General features: G+C 43.5%; 2 protein-coding genes across 39 annotated transcripts in view; one reads left to right on the top strand and one right to left on the bottom strand.

Annotated features, from left to right (window-relative positions):
* Positions 1-22,734, bottom strand: part of ATG4B (autophagy related 4B cysteine peptidase) — a 28,376-nt gene extending 5,642 nt beyond the window's left edge. The window contains exons 1-9 of one of the 11 annotated variants that reach the window (XR_003255621.1): positions 16,704-18,143; positions 15,330-15,428; positions 14,715-14,786; positions 10,259-10,357; positions 8,324-8,425; positions 7,272-7,344; positions 5,374-5,453; positions 1,515-1,711; positions 459-565 (exon numbers count right to left, since the gene is read on the bottom strand). Coding sequence is in view for 10 of the 11 variants with exons in the window: in XM_026078545.1 (XP_025934330.1) it covers positions 459-565; positions 1,515-1,711; positions 5,374-5,453; positions 7,272-7,344; positions 8,324-8,425; positions 10,259-10,357; positions 14,715-14,786; positions 15,330-15,428; positions 16,704-16,818 (944 nt within the window). In the remaining variant the exon portion in view is untranslated. Of the gene's footprint in view, positions 1-458; positions 566-1,514; positions 1,712-5,373; positions 5,454-7,271; positions 7,345-8,323; positions 8,426-10,258; positions 10,358-14,714; positions 14,787-15,329; positions 15,429-16,703; positions 18,146-18,208; positions 18,228-22,309; positions 22,399-22,433; positions 22,540-22,570 lie in introns of those variants that run through there. The other 10 variants (XM_026078538.1, XM_026078540.1, XM_026078546.1 and 7 more) reach the window with 10 other exon arrangements.
* A 447-nt stretch (positions 22,735-23,181) lies between these two features.
* The window catches only part of THAP4 (THAP domain containing 4), a 48,616-nt gene continuing 48,381 nt past the window's right edge, over positions 23,182-23,416 (top strand). For 10 of the 28 annotated variants that reach the window (XR_003255618.1, XR_003255619.1, XM_026078519.1 and 7 more), the window contains exon 1: positions 23,194-23,319. Coding sequence is in view for 25 of the 28 variants with exons in the window: in XM_026078519.1 (XP_025934304.1) it covers positions 23,243-23,319 (77 nt within the window). In the remaining 3 variants the exon portion in view is untranslated. Of the gene's footprint in view, positions 23,320-23,416 lie in introns of all 28 variants that reach the window. The other 18 variants (XM_026078509.1, XM_026078511.1, XM_026078508.1 and 15 more) reach the window with 10 other exon arrangements.

Here is a 23,416-nt window from a genome sequence, read left to right as displayed (position 1 = left end):
ACAAGGAGGGGAGAGAAAGGGCAACAAGGAGGGGAGAGAAAGGGCAACAAGGAGGGGAGAGAAAGGGCAACAAGGAGGGGAGAGAAAGGGCAACAGTTCATAGGCTTTCAGAAAGGAAACAACTAAAGGACAGCTCCAAGGTCCTGTGAAGGGAGGTCAGCTCTGAATCTAGAAAGAGGTCACTATACAGATATCTTTGCAGATAGGGTTTAGTGTTATACAGTTGAAGTTTTAAGGCTTGTACTATGGCAGTTGCCCCATGCTACATTGCCCAGATCCTTCAAAGAGGTTCAGCCCACAGCAGCCTTCCATTCCTCCTGCAGGGAAGAGGAGCCCCGCAGCACGCCCCACAGTCTAAGCAGGAGAGCTGTAGTGCCCCATGAGTATTTCCAGCTGGGGGTGTGGGGGGAGATGCTTGGAAACTCTTTGCAGTACTCTGGAGATGGCTGGGCACTCACCTACGTAGCCAATGAAGTAGTGAGCACTGTTTGGCTTCCCTCCGATCACTCCCAGGGACTGGGGCATCATGAAGCAGTGCTGCAAAAGCAATACAAAAAACACACAGCTGACAGACAATGAGACAGCAAGTGGCAACAAAAGCAAACATCCAAAAATACAGTGGGAAGGAAAGACTGGGACACTGAAAATCAGCAACTCTAGAAGCAAGACCAGCCATTTCTGGAGAGAAGATCTGCTAAGAAAGGCCGAAGGCTGCAACACAGGGCCTTCAAGGGACAGGGAAGCAGCTCAGAAACACCTTTAAAATGGTGACAGGAACACACAAGTAGACCAGATGGAGAAGGCAGCACTATTCCAGCACTCAGTGTGGGCAAGGTCCCCTCTATTTCAGCAGGACTAGGACTTGCCACCAAGTTGCATGTCCTCTCACAAGGGAATGACCATTTAGGAAACAATCTGCATCTAGCTTCTGTATCTTGCTGCATTATCCACACACTGTTTACCGAATAAAGGACAAATTACCTAGCCTGAATTTGGAGCTCTCTTACCCATACAGCTGAGAGATTGATAGCAAGAAAACATGCATCCTGTCTTAGGTATGGACTCTATACATCCCAGACTCTGCAACCTTCTGTTATTCCCCACTGCAATCAGCAGCCAATTTACACCCTCCATCTGCAGTACATGCTCCAACACAGGAGCCACAAGCAAGTTTGCAACGCTACATTCATTAATGTTCAGGTTGCTACCAAACACAGTGCAACAGTTGTGTTCAACAAATGCTTCAGCAGGTTGATACCATCTATACACAGACAGGGACTGAGATTAAGCTGTAAGATAAGATCCTCAAAAAAATCCCATTTTTATAACTAAACCCTGCAGGAACCCACATCCGGACCTTCAGCAAGAATTGTCTCTAAACACATTTTTCTTTTGAAAAATAGGACAATTACTTCTGAGCATTTTTGCCCCAAAACCAGATTCCAGAAATGACTTAATTCACAGCAGGGTCTTTAAGCATCAAAGCACCAGGAATTCAGCTTCAGATCCCCTACCTTTAGTGTTTCAATATAGGCTTCATTGATTTCTGTGAGCCCAAGACGGAGAGGTATCAGCAGCACCAATGGCTTCCATAGTGAGAGCCTATCTCTAACCCCTGCTTCCTCTGGGTACCCGTTATAGAGCAGGTCTGACTCCACAGCAGGGAATGCTGCAGCTCCAGCACATGAGAAGTTGGACTGGCACAACCGCCCTACAGAAAGGGAACATGAGCAGAAAGCATCAGGAACAACCTCAGCTTCCAGACCTTGAATAATTCTGTTCCACATCTGACCAACAACTGATATTTATCAAAAGCCCACAGCACTTTAAATTTAAATTAAAAAAAAAAAGAAAAAAAAGAAAAAAAGAGAGGTCCAGTGCTCTGATGGTGTGATTTATTCCCTACAGGGCTTCTGACATAGCTCAGAATTTCATCTAAGCTTACATCAAGATTATGTCAAAGCATGCTGTACTCCCAGGCAACATTTGGTGGGCCATTAAAATGCAAATGCTTCCAGCAGGTGAACAGCTAAGCAACCATGAGTGTCAACAAGGTTAAAACAATTTGATCAGGAGGACAGGCAAAAGTCCTGAAATCAGAGAGCAAGTAGGCAGAAAAAAAATATATAAAAATCTAGAGTTGAAGTGGATGAGGAAACCGGATGAGGAAACCAGTGTTAAAGTATTAGGGCTTAACACAGGAAAGCTTCACTTGTAATTTGCACTGTAACAAGATACAAACATGGTATATGTTTAGAGTAGTTTGTAAGACTTAGAGACTTTTTCTGGCAAAAAATATTGCAAAAGTCAAGCAAGTCAAACCAAAAAACAATCCCAGAGTGCAATCAAAGATAGAGATTTAGACATCTGAAAGATGTCATTTTCCTAAAGGGTCATTAAAACTTTTAGGGATTTAATCAGGGATCATTCAGAAGCTACTTAAGAGACCTAAAGCAGATTAATCATTAAATTCTGCAATTTTAGCGTAAGCTTTGCCTGTAAGATATAAGGCAAGGTAACTCCTCAGGGCATACCCATGACATAAGCACTATGCATCCCCATTCTATAGGCTTGACAAACACACAGGCAGTAAACGATACAACCAGATTAGGTAAATTCTGGTACAGAAACACCTCTAAGCCTACCTGTCTCACTGGCCAGTTCCACTGTTTGCTACATACGTGTGTGTGTAGATGTGAAGAAAAAAACCCAAAACAGAAGAACCCACAGCATTTTAACTGTGAAGCCCAGCCAAGTAGATAAAGTGCTAGAGACTCATCTGATTTATTCCTTGCCCAAGCTGAATGCCGTGACACTCTAGCAGATAGGACTATGTAAGCAAGCACCTTCATTAGCAGCAATTTCAACAAGGTGTTTGCCGACTACTAAAGGTCTGAATCCCAGCTCATTAAGGAGGGAATGCTGCACCCCAGGTTAAAGAAAAAAAAAAAAAAAAAAAGATTCCAAGCTAAAGTCTCAGGAATCACTTCAGAAGGTAAACTCTAGCTGGTTGTACAGCATTGCTTTCTAACCAAGTGTTTTTTCTCTGCAAAGTATCTGTTACTTTCATGTCCACTGAGCCATCTTTAAAAACGTTCTTGCTGTAACCAGTTCTCCAGCAATGAACTTTAGGCCTTCTCAGCTTCTTGTCTTTAGAAAGTCATAGTGTTGTTCTCACAGCTGTTTGGGGTGCAACAGATGTCCAAATCAGTATAAGAAACAACCTGCACTGAACAATTTGTAATTGCTCCCTATACTTTCTGTTTAGGAGGGAGAGCATGCATGTGTATACATATACAGATATCTATATATGTATCTGTCTCTCTCTATATATTATATACACACATGCTATAGTGGCCAGAGGTCCTGAGAAAACTGGAACAGTTATGATTTCTAGTGAATTATCTCATTAAAACAGTAAAGATCCTGGTTTATTCACTGTAACTGCCTGCCTGTTCTGATGATCAGTTGGGCCCAATACAGCTGCCAATCTGGGGCTGTCACCAGGGGTTGGGTACAATGACAACTGCAGGTTTCCTCATCAGGCAAACTACCTGGCAATCCTGCATTGCAATATGAACATATTCCACCCTAGTTTAAGCAGTAGGGAGCTCATCACACATTAAATTCATCCTGCTTCTTCAGTAGGTTTGGCACCACTATCATCCCACAGCACAGTGGAACCTACCTAAAGCTTCCCAGCAATATCCTAGATTCAAACTGTTTACTGCAAACATATTCCAGAGCATTGACACAGCATCTTCCCTGCTACTGCTTCTGTCAGCTACTGCATTTACTCTCTTGGTTTCTCCCCACCTTTCTGATGCACTGGATCCCCCAAACCCGCACTAAAATCACCTTTCTGATACAGTGGACTGACTCTAAAGGGATAAATACATGGATGTTTTTTTACTGCAGTAGGAAATGCCTTTTGCTATTCACCTTAGGATGAACAGCTGCCTGCTACAGTATTAGCAACTGAAATTAATAGATGTAAAAAACAGCATTAACTTCCGAATGCTTCACTGTTCACAGATGTTTAGGGCATGACATATATAAGCACACACATACAGACACATAACACATCAGACACATTCTGGTCCTAGAGAATGGTACACTGATTCACATTTGAGAAAAACGAACAAAAAAACCCACATTACAAGTCGTATAGAAGTGTTACCTGAAGTGGTGTCAGTGGTCAACACAAGCCACACAGGCAAGAGACTGCAGCATACCCAAGCCTTGCAGCCAGCATGCCTCAGTTTAGAAGTAGTTTTTTCAGGCTAAAGGTGAAATAAACCCATGCTTTATGCTGGCCCTTGTTTAAGCCAAGAACATCAGCACATGACTTCACAGGACTACTGGTACTTAAGGTTAGACACGCACTTCTGCTCAATCAGATCTTCCATTTCTTGGCCTCTCAACTGAGACTAACTGGTAAGAGATGCGACTTTGAAAAATGACAACCCTGCACTGTTAGGACAAGCTGTCCTTGCCTGTTTCAGCTCCATGGCAGCCTAAGCCAATCTAACTGCCATCTGCCATGATCCCACCCTTAACCTTGTATTGGGTACAGCACTTACTGGACTGTTTTGTGTGTCATTTCAGTGCACCAGCCTGGCATAAAACATTGAATGTTTTGTGCTGGGTAAGTGCACAGCCTCATGAGTTAGGGTCTCACAAGCACTAGAGCAAGCCAATGGGAGGATGGTGGGGCCAGGACCATGCAGGACTGCAGCAACCAGTGATTCAGCCATTTGGCTTTGGCTACCTGAGCACTGAAGCCTGAGCAAACATGCTAGGTATGAACAGGTTCCGCAGCTTATTATTAGCCTCTGGAGTCATCCTATTGTCAGGAGGCACTAGAAAAGAGTAACCACTCCTTAAAAGATATCTCCGGAGATGGCTTCCTTTCTTCAAAAAAAAATTTTTTTGGGGGGGGGGGGGGGGGGTCAATTTTGCTCAGAGATCTGTTCCAGCTTTCTTACTCTGCCTAATGGCAGAGACATTTCTACCCCATTAAAAGAGAGAGGAAACAGCCATTTACTGCTCACTACATGTAGCCATAAACAGGTTTGACACCACCCCCCAGGTAGCTCCCAACTATTGTCTGAAGGTCAGCAGGTCCTTCTCTCCAGATCCAGAGGCCACAACATCAAGTCAGAGGCTTTATCAGACAAAGCAAAAACAAAACAAGAGGCTTCCTTGCCCTAAAACAGCAATTCTCATTTGGTTTTAGCACACTTAGTCACAGCTTTAAGACAGGATGTTTACTTCAAGTTTGTTGTGCTCTATTACTATATGCTTTCCAGTTCTTCCCTGGCTTCTTGCTGCCACAAGGCACATCACATTCTACCTCTGTGTGATACTTACTAATTTCTTCCATCACTACAGTGTTGTCCATGGCTATATGCACTGCCAGTGAACTCCATGTATCAAAAGTGGCAAGTTTTCTAGAGGAAAAGTTAAAAAAAAGAGCAAGTAAGGACTTGTTACAATACACAAGACAAAAATGGTGTTGTACCACGGAGAAGAAAATGGATTAGGAGAGACTGACTTTTATCAATTATGCTGTAAAGTATGTTTTCATACATGTATCAGAGTTGTGGAATTCACTGCCGCTAGTTATAAGGGCCAGAAATATAAATAGGTTGCAGATGGGATCACACCTGTGAATTTGTCTCTCAGCAGTTATTAAATAAAATAGCCCAGATAAAAAACTCTAACTTGAAGTCCCATAACTGGTGGTTGCCAGAAAATGAGACAGCATATAAGGAAGGGAGGGGGGGGAAATAAATAGATAAATAAATAAATAAATCACTCTTTCCCAAATAACCCCTGATGGCCTATAGCAGATTCTGGGTGAAATGGGCATCCGTCTGAACTGGGAGATCTTTTTTTTGGCAATCACAGCCTGTACCAGGGAGCTCCCAGCTCATCTAATGAAAGAAGCGAGGAAAGCATAGCGACAGGAGGAAAAGTGTTTCTGAAAAGACAGCAGTGGCCAAATATGGCTGGTTTTACCATGTTCCAGTTAGTAAAGGCAATCCATGCTCCAGCACAGCTCTGATCCTCTGCCTGCCACCAGAGAAGCCAGGCAGCAAGTATTTACGCTTTCCTATGCTAGTGCATTAAACACTTGATGGCCTGTCAGCAGCCCTTTGATGATGAGGACGTTGTTGTCAGGTCAGCAGAGGCAACTCTCAGATGCTAGCACAGATCCAAATGACAATAACAGAATGGTTGAGGTTGGAAGGGACCTCTGGAGATCATCTAGTCCAACCCCCCTGCTCAAGCAGGGTCACCTAGAGCACATTGTACAGGATTGCATCCAGGCGGGTTTTGAACATCTCCAGAGAAGGAGACTCCACAACCACTCTGGGCAACCTGTTCCAGTGCTCTGTCACCCTCACAGTGAAGAAGTTTTTCCTCATAGTCAGATGGAACTGTCTGTGTTTCAGTTTGTGCCCACTGCCTCTTGTCCTGTTGCTGGGCACCACTGAAAAGAGTCTGGCCCCATTCTCTTGACACCCTCCCTTTAGATATTTGTATACATTGATAAGATCCTCCCTCAGCCTTCTCTTCTCCAGGCTAAACAGGCCCAGCTCTCTCAGCCTTTCCTCATAAGAGAGATGCCCCAGTCCCGTAATCATCTTTGTAGCCCTCGCTGGACTTGCTCCAGTAGTTCCATGTCTCTCTTGTACTGGGGAGCCCAGAACTGGACACAGTACTCCAGATGTGGCCTCACCAGGGCTGAGTAGAGGGGGAGGATCACCTCCCTCGACCTGCTGGCAACACTCTTCCTAATGCAGCCCAGGTTACCATTGGCCTTCTTGGACACAAGGGCACATTGCTGGCTCATAGTTAACTTCTTGTCCACCGGCACTCCCAGGTCCTTCTCCGCAGAGCTGCTTTCCAGCAGGTCAGCCCTCAGTGACCATCTACTTTGACAACTGCTTCCAGTCTGATGCAAGCAGCACTGCATTCAGTTCCAGCAGCAAGCATGTGATTTGTGGGGTGCAGAGATAGATTTTCAGGGGTTGTCCTCACCTTGAGCTCAGTTTTCTCTCATATCCTGCCAGTATGTGATTAACAGAAGGGATCTTTTAAAGTTCCTGCCCAACCAGGTTGATAAGGTCAAGAAGGTTACCTGCTAACACCATTCAACATTGTGCTTCATCCAACAGGCAGAAGCCTTTAGGCCAGGAGGTACTACAAACCAAATGACTCCACTACTTTGCTCAAAAGAAAAGGAAAATCCCAGCACTTACTTGAGCACTTGTGCGACTGTGTTTGGTCCATACCATTGGCCTATGGATTTCCCCTCTCCAACTCCCATCTGGGCTACATTACAAGAAAAAACAAAATAATCTAGCAAATAATTTCATCTTCACTGTGCCCCTTCCCAATGTGTTAATGAGAATTTGTATTTAATAGGGATGAAATCTCATTTGGAAACATTTTGGGGTCAGCAGAATCTACCCTTTCATGAGGTAGCTTAGTGTAGAAGTTCATGCAACTTACAAAAACAGTCACCTAAACAGCTAGTCAGCTAAAAAGCTACAAGACTGGACAAGGCCTTGAGCAGCACAGCTTTGAAGTTAACCCTGCTTTGAGAGGGTGGCGCTCTAGAGACCCCCAACCTAAATTATTCTGCGATTCCGAGCTTCCAAAAGGATGACTGGGTTTATTTACTCAAAAAGAGATGGGAGAGAGAAACAAGTCCTCAGGGCATGTAAAGCAAACCCTTCCCTAAAAAGGCCATGATACAGAAGTCCAAAAAGCAATATTACCTCAGAAGAAATTTTATTTAGAGTGTTTGATTTCCAGGAGCACCCCTATAACCACTTACTCACTGAAACTGTAGGTACCTTAACACCTATAGGAAAAACTGGAAGAGGCTGGTTCTCTCTCTTTTATTTACCAGGGAAGTTTGTATTAAAATGAGATTCTTTCTTAGTTCACTTGCTACTTGTGAGAATTTCTTCATTCAGCAATCATTTCACATTACAAGATCTTAGAGACATTATCATCTATATCCTTTTCCCTTATCTTAGTTAACTAAGGCAAGGAAAGTGATGCTGAATACAGCCTAAAGCATTGGACAAACATAAAGGTCTTCATGGAGTCAAAAGGAAAAATCTATCATAACCCTTAATACAAAGCAGCAGTTCTAGATCATGTCAGAAAACAAGCAGTATGATATCATATACTAGCTGACCTGCTAGTTTTTTTGGCTAAGCTGTTAAAATAAGCACAGAGTGATGTTCTACAGTCATGGGAAATCCAGACAGAATATCCCACAAACTCTTTAGCATCTTACCTATCTGGTGAATGGAGTAGTAGCTATCTTTTTTGTCGATGAAGGCATTAAGTACATTGAAGTAATTATCCATCTGCCTCTTCCCTTTTATCCACCTCCAGTCTAAGGCAGGCAAGGGGTTAGGTGAAACAAAACAGGTTATTTATTAGCAACTAGAGACTGCCAGCTACAATAAGCTCTCTTCCCTGTGCATCAACCCCTGACAAGATTTTCATGTCACTATCTTACTACTAGGCATCTGAGGCATTGCCAACACTGCAGAATGAATTTTAATAGAAAAGTAAACCTTTTCACAGCCGGGGTAAAGGAATACCACCCACAGAAAAAGAAAACCAGAACATACAAATTCCACCTTTATCCCACAGACAGGAAATAGGATTAGAATTTCTCAAGGACAGGCATGAACTACATATTCTGTGGAAAAACAGGTGACTTCATTACAAAAATCATCTCCCACAAATTCAAACACCATCAACAACTATCAAAAAACGTCTGATATAGCCGCTTACAGACCATGCATGAATAAAGTTTTAGAACAGAAGTATTCAGGTAGAAGAAACTACACTCAGCAAATGAGGACTTCTTCACAGAAGGTTAAAAATTGAACTGTAAACAGGAGTTAATTACCAAGTTGTTTTGGGAAGGTTTTTTAAACTTCAGGTATATACAAAAATAATAATAAAAAAAAAATCAAGAAAATCTGGTATTTGCTTGACTAAATCTTCAATAGATTTAGCTAGCATGTTACAGGGCTCTGTCTGTCTTAAGGCCTGGACAAGATTTTGCCAAAATAGAGAGGCATTCCGAAAATACTTGACACTTAGCAGCAGGTATGTCAGACTGCTGTGACCATAGGTTGAGATATTAAGTTGGTGTTTTCCCCTTATTGTGATGTGATTCATATCTGAATATCTCATATTATTGAAAGGAAACATAGTTCCTCAGGCAGAGAAGAATTTAAGGGGAAGGGCTACAGCAAATACATTTCTTCCTCTCTCCATCCTCCCATGTAAAACTATATTTACCTACATCGGATAGCAGATAGCAGGGAAAAAAAACTGCTGGAGGGTTTTCAGTAGACTTCTCAATAGCCCTGAACCTGAGAAGACTCAGGAAAAAGTTACAGAGCTGTGACGGTGTGCTCCTTTCTCCCCCCACTGATGTGCTCTCTCCCCCTCAACCTGACCTCCATGTAAACAGCATGTATGTAGGGGCTAGTTGAGCATGCACCAGCTAAAGCCCATGTAGTATGCAAATATGACTATGAGTCAATCCTCTCCCCCCCCATAAATAGGGGGCAGCCCAGAGCCCCTTGAGCTCTCCTGCACGGCAGCGGGCTGCACTGCAGAACCTCCTCTTGAGCAGGGATGCCTCTCAAGGCTACTCCTCAAAGTTGAGAGAGATTCCTTACCCACAACAGATCCTCGATAAGTGATTAATAGCATGCTGAACTTTTGTGAACTTCATGAAACTTTGCTGAGTTATATCTCTGATTAATTGTGCACATAATCCCTTAGACATAAACCGTTGACCAAGTCTGAGACTAGAACTGGATCCAGCCGCACCTAGGCTCCTCTCTGAAGGAGTTTAGAAAGCAAGGGGGTCCTTTCTGAACCTCGTGACTCAACGGGAGTGTCTCTGTTGCGCACGCATCTGACCCTGTCCTTCATGCAGTAAATAACTGAGTGAACCTTGCCAATCGAACCTCATTAAATCGTTCTTATTCACGATTGAACTTTGTTAAGTCGCTGTCTTACTGCGATAAACTCTTAAGAGTGAAGTGCATCACTCCTTTCGCGACAAGAGCCCCCAGTGATTCCCAGCTGTGCCCTTGGCAATTCCTAATTGTGTCCTTGTTATCTGCTCTCCTTACAAGTATTGCACTTCTTGGAGCACATGGCTTTGGAAGTCAACATGGGCCGTGCACTGGTTTACCTCTGCCCAAATGCCTGCAGACCAAGGCCTGAGCGAAGATCATCTGGCCACACCGCAACATACAGCCCCAGCCAGTATCAGATGTGGGACCAGTTCCTCCTGTAATTAAAAAGGGAAGAGAAAACAAATATGTAAAGAACTGAACAACAGTACTAAGGGGGAGAGAAAATGAAGGCACCGTAAGCCTGCAAAGGTAGCTGGTTCATCCAAGATATGAAGCTGGGAATTAGGACTATGAAAGCTCACACATCCAAGGCTAAGGAATAAAAATATAGTTAGCAGTGACTAACTTAGTGATATTCCTCAAAAAAAAAAAAAAAAACAAAAAACCAACAACAAAAAAACCCCCAACCCCCAAACACTAAATTAACTCAAAGGGGGGAGGGGGGGGACTTCAAAAGGAAATCCAAGCAACTCAGCTAGAAAGAGAGCTGAATTCCTCACAAGCACAGCAGCCCTCAAGACTAGTTTCAGATTCCCAACCCAATTCGGAGACACATTTCTAAACAGAGGTGTTTGTTACAGACTATTTCTTCTAACGCTCATCCTGAGTAGGCAGCTCACCATGAAAAATGACATCAGTCACAAGGAATTCCCACATCATAAGCAGCTGATGACTAGATGAGATTCCAAAGTGAACAACATAGAGTTAAGTCAAAAAAAAAAAATCCACACCCAACAAACATAATATTAGAATATAAGCTGGATATTAGTTCCCATTGGGAAATCAGAGACAAAGGCCTTAAGGCTGAAAGCATTTCTATGACAGAACTTCAAAAGGAAACTGCTGCTTCTCCACTGAAGCTGTGGCTATTATTAAAAGCTCCACAGATAAAAAGTTTAGATGACTGCAGCTAGTCAGCTGTCTTACAAGTACAGCCAGCTGTGCCTTAGCATAGCTGGTAGAGGGAGTTTCCTTGTAAAGCTGCTTTCTCCTCCTTTTGATTCTATCCAACCATTCCATACGAAGAGCACACAGAGAGAAAATACCTCAAAAGAACTATTTCACCAACTTCTATTTGATCAGTAGATACCTTCTACAGTTTTGCTAGCAATCTATAATGTATACTAAAACTGCTAATGCTTTACAAAATGAATATAAGCCATTCCCCTTGCCCTCTCAAGAGCTTACAAGCTTTTTTTAGTGGAAAGATAGAGGGAATAGAGTGGGATATTTCAGTGGGATATAGAGAAATGGACAAAAAAAGAAAAAAGGAGGGCTGGGAGAAGAAAGATTGAAAAAGGACAAAGTTACTGCCATGAGCAAGTCATATCTATACCATAACAGGGAAATAGCTCAGGGCAATTTTTCCCTTTAATAACTCACTTCTTGTGGGTATCTGCAGTAGGCCTGCAGGAGGAACTAAAAAGAGATGGACTCCACTTGAAAAGTTCTGCTCCCACTCAAATGCAAGACTAGGACAGAAATAGGTTCAGAAATGAGAGGTGGGTTGAAGGAAGGAAACATGGATTTGGTGAAGCTGGCACTTCTAAAAATGAGGAACAGCTCATTACACCACTGACAGTTTCTGGAAGCAAAAGACAGTTTCTTTGATGAACCATCACTTTTATATGTGAAGTTATGATCAAGAGTTAATAAAATTCCTTAATTCTAGAGTCTAACATTCAAGGAGAGAGTTTGGTCCACTCAGAGTCTAGCAGAGAAGGAAAAGCCTAGATGTACTATTGTATGTGAAAATTAAGATCACTTTGGTAAATATCATAGGACCAGTGACTTCCAATCTTTCTTGATTTGCATAACCTTAAGAACCTAAGAACCTTCCTCTGCTGCATAACATACAAGAAATTCTTTTTTAATCCGTGATATGGAGGGTCCTGAAGATAGTGGACAACTTCTAAGGAAAGGCATCTAAGAGAAACCCCAATCCGTGGATGCATGCTAACCCTTTAATATCAAACACGTGTGCTTAACTATGGTTCGCAGACACAACTTTAAAGGCATTAAACTGCATCAAAGAGATGTTTCAAACCTTACTAGGTAAAGGTTTTCCAGGGACTGAAAGATCAGAACAAGCCAGAACCACCATCAAGAAGTCTCTTTTCCAAATCTGAGCCACTTCCCCACCAACAGAAGGGGATGACATAGATAGTGGGGACACTGAAGGTGCTTGGAACCCCATTCACGGGCTTTCAGATCAATTCTGATATCCCTTCCACATGGTACACAAAAGCATGCTACAGAATAGACCATGCAGGATTGGGGGGGGGGGTGTTTTTTCTTTTTTAAACAGCAGAAATATCTTAAGGAACAGTGACCAAGAAGTCTGTCTTTGAGTTCACCAGGAAATGCTCCTCCTATTACTACAGTTCCTGTGTGTAACATCCATTTCAGGTATTAAAAAACACCACCACCCATAGCTTAGAGCAGATGATTTAAGGTAGCAATTTCTGTATTATACCTCTAGTTTTTATCTCTTTAAGCCACATCAAGCCTAAGAAAGACCATAATTAAATAATTCTTCACTTCAGACTTACGCAGGACTTCATTAGCACTAAAAGTACAAATTTTTTCCCATACTGCTCAAAGAAAGGAGGTTTCCAGTAGGCTTCCCACACTCATTCTTGTGTCCTTTCTAAAATTACTGTTATATCAGAATTCTTGTTCCCCTGGGTATGAGGTATCAGATAAATAAAAGTCTATTCTATCAAGTAAGGCAAGTGTATTTCAGATTTCCAGAATGGGAAATGAATTAGTGCTATGCTTGTGGGGATTGATATGAGTTTTTATTAAGTAGAGATAACTGGATTAATTGGAAGGACTTAAAATAATTTGTTTCAGAAAGGTTTTCTGCAAAATTGATGTCAGTATAAGGTTCTCCCCTGAATCCTGGATTACCATTAAAAGCCACACTAAAGAGCTGTTCTGCAGTGGAACAGATGACCATTTTGGTAACGTCCACAGTGTTCAATGGTTTTCCCCACTGTCAAAAAATACAAACATTCAGGTTATTGTATCATCTTTGAACCCATTTTTGTTTTTATTACCACACATTTCTTATTAGGTCACATGGGATTATTCTGTAAATCGTGAAATAGGCTTAAAGAGTGGCCATGCTGGGCAGGTGCAACTGCCAGACTAAAGTGCTTTGAGATATCTGCATACTAAGAATACAGCTGATCTCATTCTGCTCCTCCCTGTCCACCAAGCACTCTTGAGGGGGCATGGCAGGGGGATGGGACCAAAACAATCAACCGACCAAAATCAACCCCTCACATCCCCCAACCAAACTACGGATGTGACATGGGATGTCTTCAACAGAATTATGAAGTGTGGTTTCATTTACAACAATATTGTTTCTACACAGAGAGGATGAGCTATGCTTTTCTGTATTTTGGTCAGCAAAAGTGTTATTTCACAAATACCTGAGCTGTCCTGGCCTTAGCTGTAAAATAAATAATGCAGGAAAAAAAAAAAAATCAGTACATCATTCTTGAAGGCAATCCATCTAGTACTCTTTGATTTAAGGGTCATGGTCACGACATGAGGCAGTTTAAGGACAGAGTCAAATTCAAATACTCAATAGTCATAAAAAGAGAATTTTTTTCGCTTTATCTTCCCACTGGAAAAAAACAAAAACAAAAAACAAAAAAACGAACAACACAAAAACCCAGCCCATGCAAACAAAATAAGGCATTTCAGAACAGAGGGCTTTCAAAATGTACATCACAGCTAAGAACCCTAAGGGATATCACCTTATCTACTCCTGACAGAGAGGAGAAAAAAAAAAAAAGAAAAAAAAAAAGAGTTGCCATGGTTTAGAAGAAGATTATGAAGAAATAATTTTTGTCTCCTGCTTTCTCCTTAAAAAAAAAAAAAAGTGTGCACATGCATATGAAAGAGGAATTTGAAGACAGGCACTGAGAAGAGCAGAATGCTGACATACCTGTAGTATCTGTAATATTTTTCCTATTAACATCTGATCACCTCACAATCCTTAACATATTTATCCCCAGACAATCCCAGAAAGAAAGGGAAGCCTTGTTATTTCTGTATCATGGATGGAAAGAGCAGCAAAACTCTCATGAGCCCAGGGCTACAGGTGCATGTCTCAAGTTTAGTACCTTCCACAAGGCCAACATTCTCCTTTTCATTGATAAGGCAGACAGATCGTTAATTCCCAAGAAGTTTAAAAAAAAAAAAAAAGTCAATAAGAAGTCAGGAACGTAAGCTTTTATCTTCTGACGGAGCTTCTGTGGAAACATTACTTCATTGTTAGGAAGTGACATAAAGCCTGGTTGTCAAATAGACTTTAAAATCTCCTCTTGAAATTAGCTTTCCTGAAATCAGCTGTACACCCTATGTTTCCACAGCCTGTGTTCACTTCCAATAGGGGAACGCTCTCTACCCCAAATGAAGTCATTGGAAATCTCCCGGTGGGTCAGGCTATTACCAGTAAGCCAGCATACATTTCCAGGACTTGTCTACAACACTTACCGATGGCAGGGAAGTTCTTTCTGTAGGTGAACCAAAGCCGAGAGGTCACATCCAAAAGGATCTCTTCTTTCTCTAAGAATTTTTCAAAATCAAAAGACACACATATAAGGATAGCACCAGACATATCTAAAACCCTCTCCAACCCACCTTCGCCCCTGACAGCAGTGTTCCACTCCTCACTCAGTCTGTTTGTCCAAAGAGGCAAAAACTGGTTGAGAAACAGGAGAGCGTCAAGTGCAAAAGAAACTTTCTCTTTCTCCACGAGGCCACCACTAACCAAAAGACACCATGGTCATAGGTCAGTTTTGAAGCAGCAAGCCATTTCCTTGCTTCTCCTTTGAGATTTCTCCCTTCTTCAATCATCCTGGCCTCATGCTGCAAGTCCCAATAGCTAATAAATGGTAACTTTCTGCAGGAAAATATCCTAGAGTCCACAGAGATGGCCAGGCAGGAAGAAGCATGGCAATTAAAGCCTGCCTGCTCTGCCAGCAAACCAGCAGACTCTGCTTTGTACCTTACAAGGTCTGTAGTTACCTTGCTCCTCAAAAAACAATATTCAGTATTAACAAAGCCTTCTGGAGCAGTAGAGAATGTCACATTGTGCATTTAAAATACCTGTAAAAACACTGTATTTTCGGCCTAGTATCCAAACAGGTTCTTTGGTCTCAGGGAAGTCTTCATACTCAAACCTGAGGGTGTCATAGGTAAGAGTAGCTAGAAAGAGAACAACAAAATTACATATCCTTCATAGTTTTTCCTTGCTGCTTAAAAATCATATTAAACACACACATGACAATACAGGACAGCTTATACAGAGTTGCAGTGATCCAATAACTTAGATATAGAGGATCTGACAAGGAGCTAGCAAGAAACTTATCACTCACAATGCAACAATAAAGTCAGTAAGGGATAGAAAGCTGATAAATCCATGGTTCAAACCTAGTCACTCCACAGAAGAAGAGCACAGTAATTTCCAGACTGGATCAGCTCTAAGCTCTGTCTAGTCCGGAACCGAGTGGGTCAAAGAAAACATTAAGGACTTTAGCAGGCAGCTGCATTCTGCTGTCTGTTTCCCAGCACAGGTATCATTGGATGCACTAAAATGGTCATCGGCATTTAGGACCTAGAGTTTAGGTCCTCTTTTCAAAGGAACCAAGTGATTGAAATCATTCTTCCAGAAGATGTAATTTTTGGTGGTGTAATAAGAAAAGCACAGACTACATTAACATGGAAACCAAATCTTGCTTCTAAAATCAATCCCTCCTGTGAGGCACTGAATTGAGCACAAGTCATCACCAATACTGAAAATAGTCTGCAGCTGAGAAAAGAGCTGCCCTTTACAGATGACACATTAAGACCTGAGGAATACAGAGCTGTGCTGAAGTGTGTAAGTTCACAAGTGACAAGCATACCTTGCATCTGTTTTACTGGTTCCTTTCACAATATGGCATCGATCAGTGCCTATATATCTGCCCCTTCTTACACAACGGCACAGCATTGCCCATTCCATAACAGAACAAAACAGCAGCATTGCAAGACAACCCTAATCAGGGCAGCTTAGCCCTTCATGCAAAACGCACAGACAACAGAGGAAAAAAAAGCTGGATATGCTATGCTCTATTAGGTCTGTATTTGTATACAAGGTGATTTAAAGTGGTCTGGGAACCCTGGAACTGAGCCTCTGGGAAAAAGAGACTGGTTTGAAAGCATCTTTGTAAGGGTAATAATTGCATCTAATTCTGTAGGTATCATTCTAAAACAAACCACACATTAAACTTAAAGCAAAACTAAGCTAAACTGCTCTCTAACTGTTGAAGTGGCTATTGAAAATATTTCTAATAGCAAATTCAATAAAATCTGCAGTAATCTGACATGAATTTAAAACAAGGCAATGGACTACATGCCCACAAGTTCCTCTTAGCCCCCTTTTCTTTGAAAGCCATCACCTTCCATGCTGCACACCTCACTTTTAGCTTCCCCAAAACATACCTGCTGTTCCTCTGGTGCTGCCTATGAACCAGATCACACTATTCTCACAAGTGGTAGATGTATGTAGAAGTTCAGTTTTCCTCCCCATCAGTCCCTGTTTAACTTTCCCAAGCATCAAACCAGAGCATCAGAAAATAACTACTTGACCGATTTGCATTAAGAAAATAACAGTTCCAGAAGGTCACCACGAAATTCCGCTCTTTTTCCTGCCATACATCTCAGACAGCTTGTTTGTCCAAACGTAATGTGGGTTGTGCGAGACATTTTGCCCTCCTGCAGGTCCCTCATCAATCTTCTGCCTCTGCGCTCTCTAATCTAAAACGCTAATACCAAATGTCAAAGAAAATACTAAGTAGTAGCAGCAAGACACCACAATTAAGAGCAACTACTGTTAAAGGAGGAGCCCTAGCAAGACAAACAGAGTAGGCTTACAAATCTAATTTTTAATTAGACTCTGGCCTTAACCCTGGCACAAAAATTTTCAAACATTTTCACTGTGTGAATTACTTCAATAGAGACTCTACTTCAGACACATTTAAGACTGTATGGGCCACACATTCCCATTCCCATCCCCATCCCATCACACGACTTCTCAATAAAAAAACTAAGCAAAGCAATTCTGCTTGCACAGAGGAATGCCAGCAAAGCAATGCAATCTTTTCCTCTCTCTAAAATATTTTAGCAGTGAAATTAAGAACATCTTTACTGTATAGCCAAACTTTAAGTATTCCCAATGGTTCACAGCTGTATGTCTATTTTTACTTAATAGTTTGTCTTGTTTTGTTCCTTTCTTACTCAATGTTGGTGAGGTTCTTCCAGGAGAAAAAAAAAAAATGCTGTGATTTCTGCAGACATTTTCAGGGGCAGGTCACTTTCTAATATCCCTTAGTTTTCAGAAGTTTTCCTATGGGAACATTGTAGGTTGATTCTGACAGCTCGAAGGTACACTTATAGTTAGGATTTTTTTGAAATTCAGTGTGTCACTAGATATGATCTTATCATTAAAACTTATCTGAGAACTTCAGTTTTTAAGCTGAAAGAAATATTGGCTGCTTTATTTTGTAAGTTCTCAAACTTGCCATGAATCAAGCTCTCAGTCTGAAGAGTCTCAAGTAGCATAAATAAAACAATGGAAACAAGGATGCTACACACAAAAACTATTAAGCTACCCATCACCTCCCTTTTCCTTTCCTAGTAACATTTCCTCACAGCCTCAAATGTCACATCCTCTGCARCTTTATGCTTCACGGGGCACCGAGTCCCTAACAAACACATGATTTGCAACTGGCAGTTTCATAGCAAGGATCTGCTAGAAAAGAGCTGCTGGATTCTTTCCCATTCAAGCAAAGCTGCCACGGCAAGGGGTCAGCAGGCCTGATGGATTTTCAGGCCGCCTGCTGGACCAGCTGGGTGTTCAGTGAACGCAGAGCATGCAAAAAGCACCCCAACACTGCACCTGTGGGGAGAGAATGCCAAAGTTGTACTCCTTCAACTGGATGTCCTACCTCAGCATGCAGTCCTATTGGCTACACCTTGGCTCTGTGCAAAGGGTGTGTTTCTGTAGGTCCTGCTAGACGTTTGAAAGACGCAGTCAGATATTAGGACATAAGCTTTTTTGTTTTGTTTTTTAAGAAAATACTGGCCATCATCTGAAAAAGCACAGCTGTTAAATACAGGAGTTAAGATTTCACATTCACAAGGACGAAAATAAAAGTGATTGCTCCTAGTTAATATTAACAATGTTATAAAGGGAGCATTAAATTCATGCAAGGCTGAAGCTGCTCTTTAAGTGTTCCCATTGCAAATATCTATCTTCATATGCTCTGATACTTTCTTGAAATTTCATCCATTGTGCTGTTGTCCAGAATCAGCCTGTTCAAAAGAGCTAAATATTTTAGCAAGTGGGACCAAAACAGTTCAGGTAGGACATGAAGGGGGTTGTAGCTCACACACAGCTTTTGTTTCCTCCCAAAGTTGGAGGCAAAGGGTCTGGAAATAAATAAAACTGGAAATTCACCAAGCAGAAATCTTATTCCAAGATACTCCTCTAACAGCTGCAAAAATCAGATGAGATGAGCAAATTTCTCAGACAGCACTCCAAAACTTCTCCTTCAAAAAGCCCTGAATCTATTTTAAATACTGACCTGTGAGCACCTAGGACAGTAGAGCAGCAGCCTTGGCAGAAAAACCCAGGTGCACATCAAATATGACAACTCAACTTCCTTCAATGCACAGTGGATTTATAGTTAAAAAGGCAAAAATTTCAATCCTGCAAATCACACTTTCAGAAAGGCAGGCTCTCTTTCCAGGAAATTCAAGCATGCTGTGAATGATGCAAAGCTAGGCTGGATCTTTGCCTTCCTATGCACACACCTTGCACGGGATCTGCTGTAGTATCCCAGAACAGCTTCTCATCCCACCTCCTCCCTAAAACACCCGGATGGAAAGACAAAGCTTTGCACACGCCACTACAGAAAACCTCTATATTAAGAAACTCTGATGTAGACATTCAAACAAAAGCAACTGTATTAAATACCAGCACTAAGACTGAACGTCTCGGTTCTCCTATGCATACTTTTAAGACTTCCTAGTTATAACAGACAAAGGCACAAAGCCGTGTCTTGAATGAAGCACAAGGAACCAACACTTGATGCACCCAGCATGCATGTGCAATATGAGTGACCTTTAATATGAGTTTGCTAAACAGAAGAATGCACATGTAAGGTGACTGAAAAGCTGTGTTAGTACCATCTGGTCAGAGTGAGAGAACAAGAAAGACTGCCCTAATACATGATGAGATGGAACTAGGGTAGTGGGTGAAATCTTAACTCCTTTCTTATATTCTTAAGCTGTGCAACGAAAATGCTGAGCTAAAAACATTATCCTAGTTTGTAATGAACTATTGCATGAGCAAACATGGTAGCACTGTCAGTCATGGTGGAGTAGACTTTTGAATTCTCTGACGTGTGATGTCAAATTGCAGATGTCATGCTAAAGGCAACATGCAAACTTACAGTAAGTATCAAGTCCTTAATGGCCATGCTAATTTTACCTGTTTTACCAAAACAAAAACTATTTGTGTTTCTATCACCTTCAGGAAACAAACAAACAACAACAGTCAAAACTTTGATGACTCAGAAATATAGCAAGTGATTTTCTTTGTGTTTACACAGCAAAACAGCTGATGTTCACTCATGCATAAATCATCCTGATTGCAGTTTTCCTGCACAACTTAGATTTTTGTAGAATAATGTTTTATAAAAAATACTGAAGTAAAGATATGGAGTACCATATTGAAGGAAAACCAAGCTTTATAATACCTCCTCCCCCCCCCCCAAAAAAAAAAAAAAATTTGCTTCTTGGGCTTCCCCCACTCTTTGGCAAGGGTCATCTCTTCTGCACAGTAACATTTTCCAGGCAGTGCCAGAAACAGCTTAGGGACATTCTCCCAAGTCTTTCAGCCTCAAATTAACACTGCCAAAAGAATCAAAAATGGGGCAGATGATCATCTCTCTCAGCTGACAGAGATACACCATCAAGACAGAGTAGAGAGAAGGAAAGCTATCAGATACAGAATATTTCAATAAAAGAGTCAAGAAGAGAAGCTGAATTTATTGCATTAATAAGTTCATAACTTAAAAATGCCTAGAAAATAGACAACCATAGAACAGTTCAGATCCTTATTTCTGGCCTTTGTAGAAGAAAGATTAAACCTTTTCTTTCCCCTAAGCCCGTTCAAACAAGATAAACCTGATTAGATAAGGAACAACAAGCAGTTAAGAGATGGTCAAGGAATAAAGTTAGTCAACTGGAGAACAGCTTTCTCTTGGAGGCCCAGAACAAACAGTTCAAAGTCTGCCACTCAGGTCCTCAGACCATCCCAGAAGCAGTGCTGGAGGAGAAGGCTCTTGAGCTTTTGTTGCTTTCCAGCCCAGAAACCAACACTGTTTTGCATACAGGAGATTCAGCTGAGTGAAGTCCTGCTGTCCTCACAGCAAGGTTTTCTTCCCTTGCTAAATCTTGTAAAGCTTATAAAAAGGGAAAGCAAACACATCTACTGGCTCAGGGTATGTTATTTCACTTGCTGGAATGCGCTTTGTTCCCAGGTATGAGGGACTGGGATGCAACAATGTGCAAGGACACATTAGGCAGCAAGTCAGGATGCTATCAACTGTACTACACTGACAACAACAGCGCCTGCATCAAGGACAAAAATAAAGATAGCAGTCCTGTGGCACAAAATCAACAAATTCCCTCCAGATACATGCTCACTTGCCCAAAACAGAGGGGGAGCCCGCACAGCACAGAAAAACATCCATCACTACGGGATGGCACTCATCTCTGCACAGCATTAATGGGAGCTACTACTACATAAAGGCTAGAAAGAAACTAATATCAATCCAGGTCCTAAAATACTTTTTTTTCGTACAACAAAGAAATCTCTATCATGAAAAGCTTTCTTGGCACTCTCAGAAAAGGTGATAAATGGTCACAGAGAGCAACCATGTCATCTTACCTCTAACAAGCAGTACCTCTACAAGAAGGCTGCTATCCCTTGTGAGCAGAGCATAGAGAAGGCTTACGCAGCTATTGTTTATGCCCTGTAATTTGCTCCCAGGACATCATCCAGGTAGCTCCTTTAAGCAAAATGAAACAGCTTAGCACTTTTTCAAAATGATAAAAAGACATGATGGGAAGGATAAAAAGGATTTACTCAAGGTACCAAACAAATACACTGCTGAAGAAAAGACTCCCTTCTAGCTTTTACCTTCAATTACAGAAGCAAGCACTAAAAGAGCTCCTGGGTGTTTTTCTCAAGTGTGTTGAGACAGTATATTCCCCAAAATAGCATGAGTTCTGCAGAACCAGAAATGCTGCTTCCAGGAGCACATCTGCTGGTGATGACCAAGCTAATGACAAACCACCTACAGCAGAAGCAAGGAAGCTGCCATTCCAGGTGCATGCTCAGTGCTTGCAAAACTGCCACACATAGCCCAGGATGGAAAGAGGAGAGCACTTTTTCAACTCAGCACACTTTACCGGCACAAAGAGTTGCACGCACATCACCAGATGCCAAAGCTAAACTGCAAGAGTCTGTCAGGAGCAGGCACAACGCATTGAGGACCTCAGCACACCTGAAACAGTTTCCCCTGTAGACTGAACACTACCTGACTCACCGCTACCTTCTCCTAGAGTCAGGGACAAGTCTTTCTGCATCCCACTCTGGAAGAAACATCTCCAGCTTTTCAGAACAGGTGTCTCAGCCTTTCCTCCCACTGACAAAAAGCCTGGAGCACACAAGCCTGTGCTCTTTGGCTGCCACTCCTCAGCCAGGGCCCGGAGGGGGGCTTCTGTCAGCCTAGACCCTCTCCCTTTGCTTTGGTCGGGGGATGGCTGCCCGCGGCAGCCGCAGGCGAAGGGACAAAGACCCCCCGCAGCCCGCCGGGACCCTCCGCGGCCCTCAGGGCGAGCTCTCCCACCGGAGGCCCGGCGCCCGCACGGCGACGCTGCAGGCCTCAAAAGGCCGCAGCGCGGGGAGGGAGGGAGAGAGAGCGAGAGCGGGCGGGTGGGCGGCCGGGCGGGCCGGGCCCTGACACACAAGTTACCGCTCGCTCCTGAGAGGAAAGAAACCGCCTTCCCCTCCCGCCTTGGGCCCCCGTCCGGGCAGTGGCGCCGCTGAAGGGAGGGAAGGGGCAGCTCCGCCGCCAGCCCCCCACTGCCGCCGCCCACCTGCGTCCATCGCGGCAGCCGAGCGGCCCCGCCGAGGGCTGCGGCCCCTGCCTTCTCCACAGACACATACGCCCCGGCACAACCTAGTAGGCTGCCGCTAGGGAGCGCGGCGCCCGCCCAATGAGAGCGCCGCTTGCCTTTAGGCTCCGCTACGGTAGGATGCAGGGAGCACTCGTCACGTTTAGCTGCGCCGCGCGGCTTCCTCTTCGCACTGGGGGCTGCCATTTTGGCGTACGGCGAGGGCCGGTTCGGAGGTGAGAGAGGTGTTTACTCGGCGGTGAAGCCTAGGTCAAGAAAGGCAGCGCGACGGCCCGTAAGCACTTTGCTCTTTCCCGTATTACACCCGCGGGAGCAGCCCGTCGCACGCACGCTTGGGGGAGTTCCGAAATGTGGGCGCGACCATCATGTTGTACGGACTCTGCTGAGTCCCGCCCCTCTTTTTTCCAGCAGGGCAACTCCCCCGTTCACGCCCCTTTGAGAAATGCCTTTCATCGCACAGCCGGCACGCACCGAACTGCTCGCAGGAAGCCCAATGCCTGGAATCGCTAAGGAGGCAAGCGTGTAGGGCCGCCAGCGACCCTCCTGCCCTAAGCGACGGTGCTGTACGGCTGAGCCTCAGCCAAAATGGCAGCGCCCAGTGGCGATCGCCATCTTGGTTGACGTCAGTTGCCGTACAAAAACCCCTTCCCCAAGGAAGAGGGGCAGCTGAGGTGAGCTGGGTCCGCCATCTTGTTGTACGGCTGGCCTCGGCCCCTGTGCTGGGAGGGGTGGGAGGGGGCTGGGGAACGGGCCCGGCAGGGCGGCCGGAGATGGTGATCTGCTGCGCCGCCGTGAACTGCTCGAACCGGCAGGGGAAGGCGCACAGGGGCACTGTCTCCTTCCACAGGTAAGAGCGGCCGCCGGGGCCGCCCCCAGATCCCCCCGGCCCGGCCTCGCGGGCGCAGGGGTCGCGTCAGCCCCCGCCGCCCGCTTCCTGCCGCGCC

Source organism: Apteryx rowi, unplaced genomic scaffold, assembly GCF_003343035.1.
Source record: "Apteryx rowi isolate R43461 unplaced genomic scaffold, aptRow1 scaffold_480, whole genome shotgun sequence".
NCBI lineage: Eukaryota > Metazoa > Chordata > Aves > Apterygiformes > Apterygidae > Apteryx > Apteryx rowi.
The sequence above is the reverse complement of the archived record's forward strand: the minus strand, read 5'-3'. Positions and strand labels throughout refer to the sequence as shown.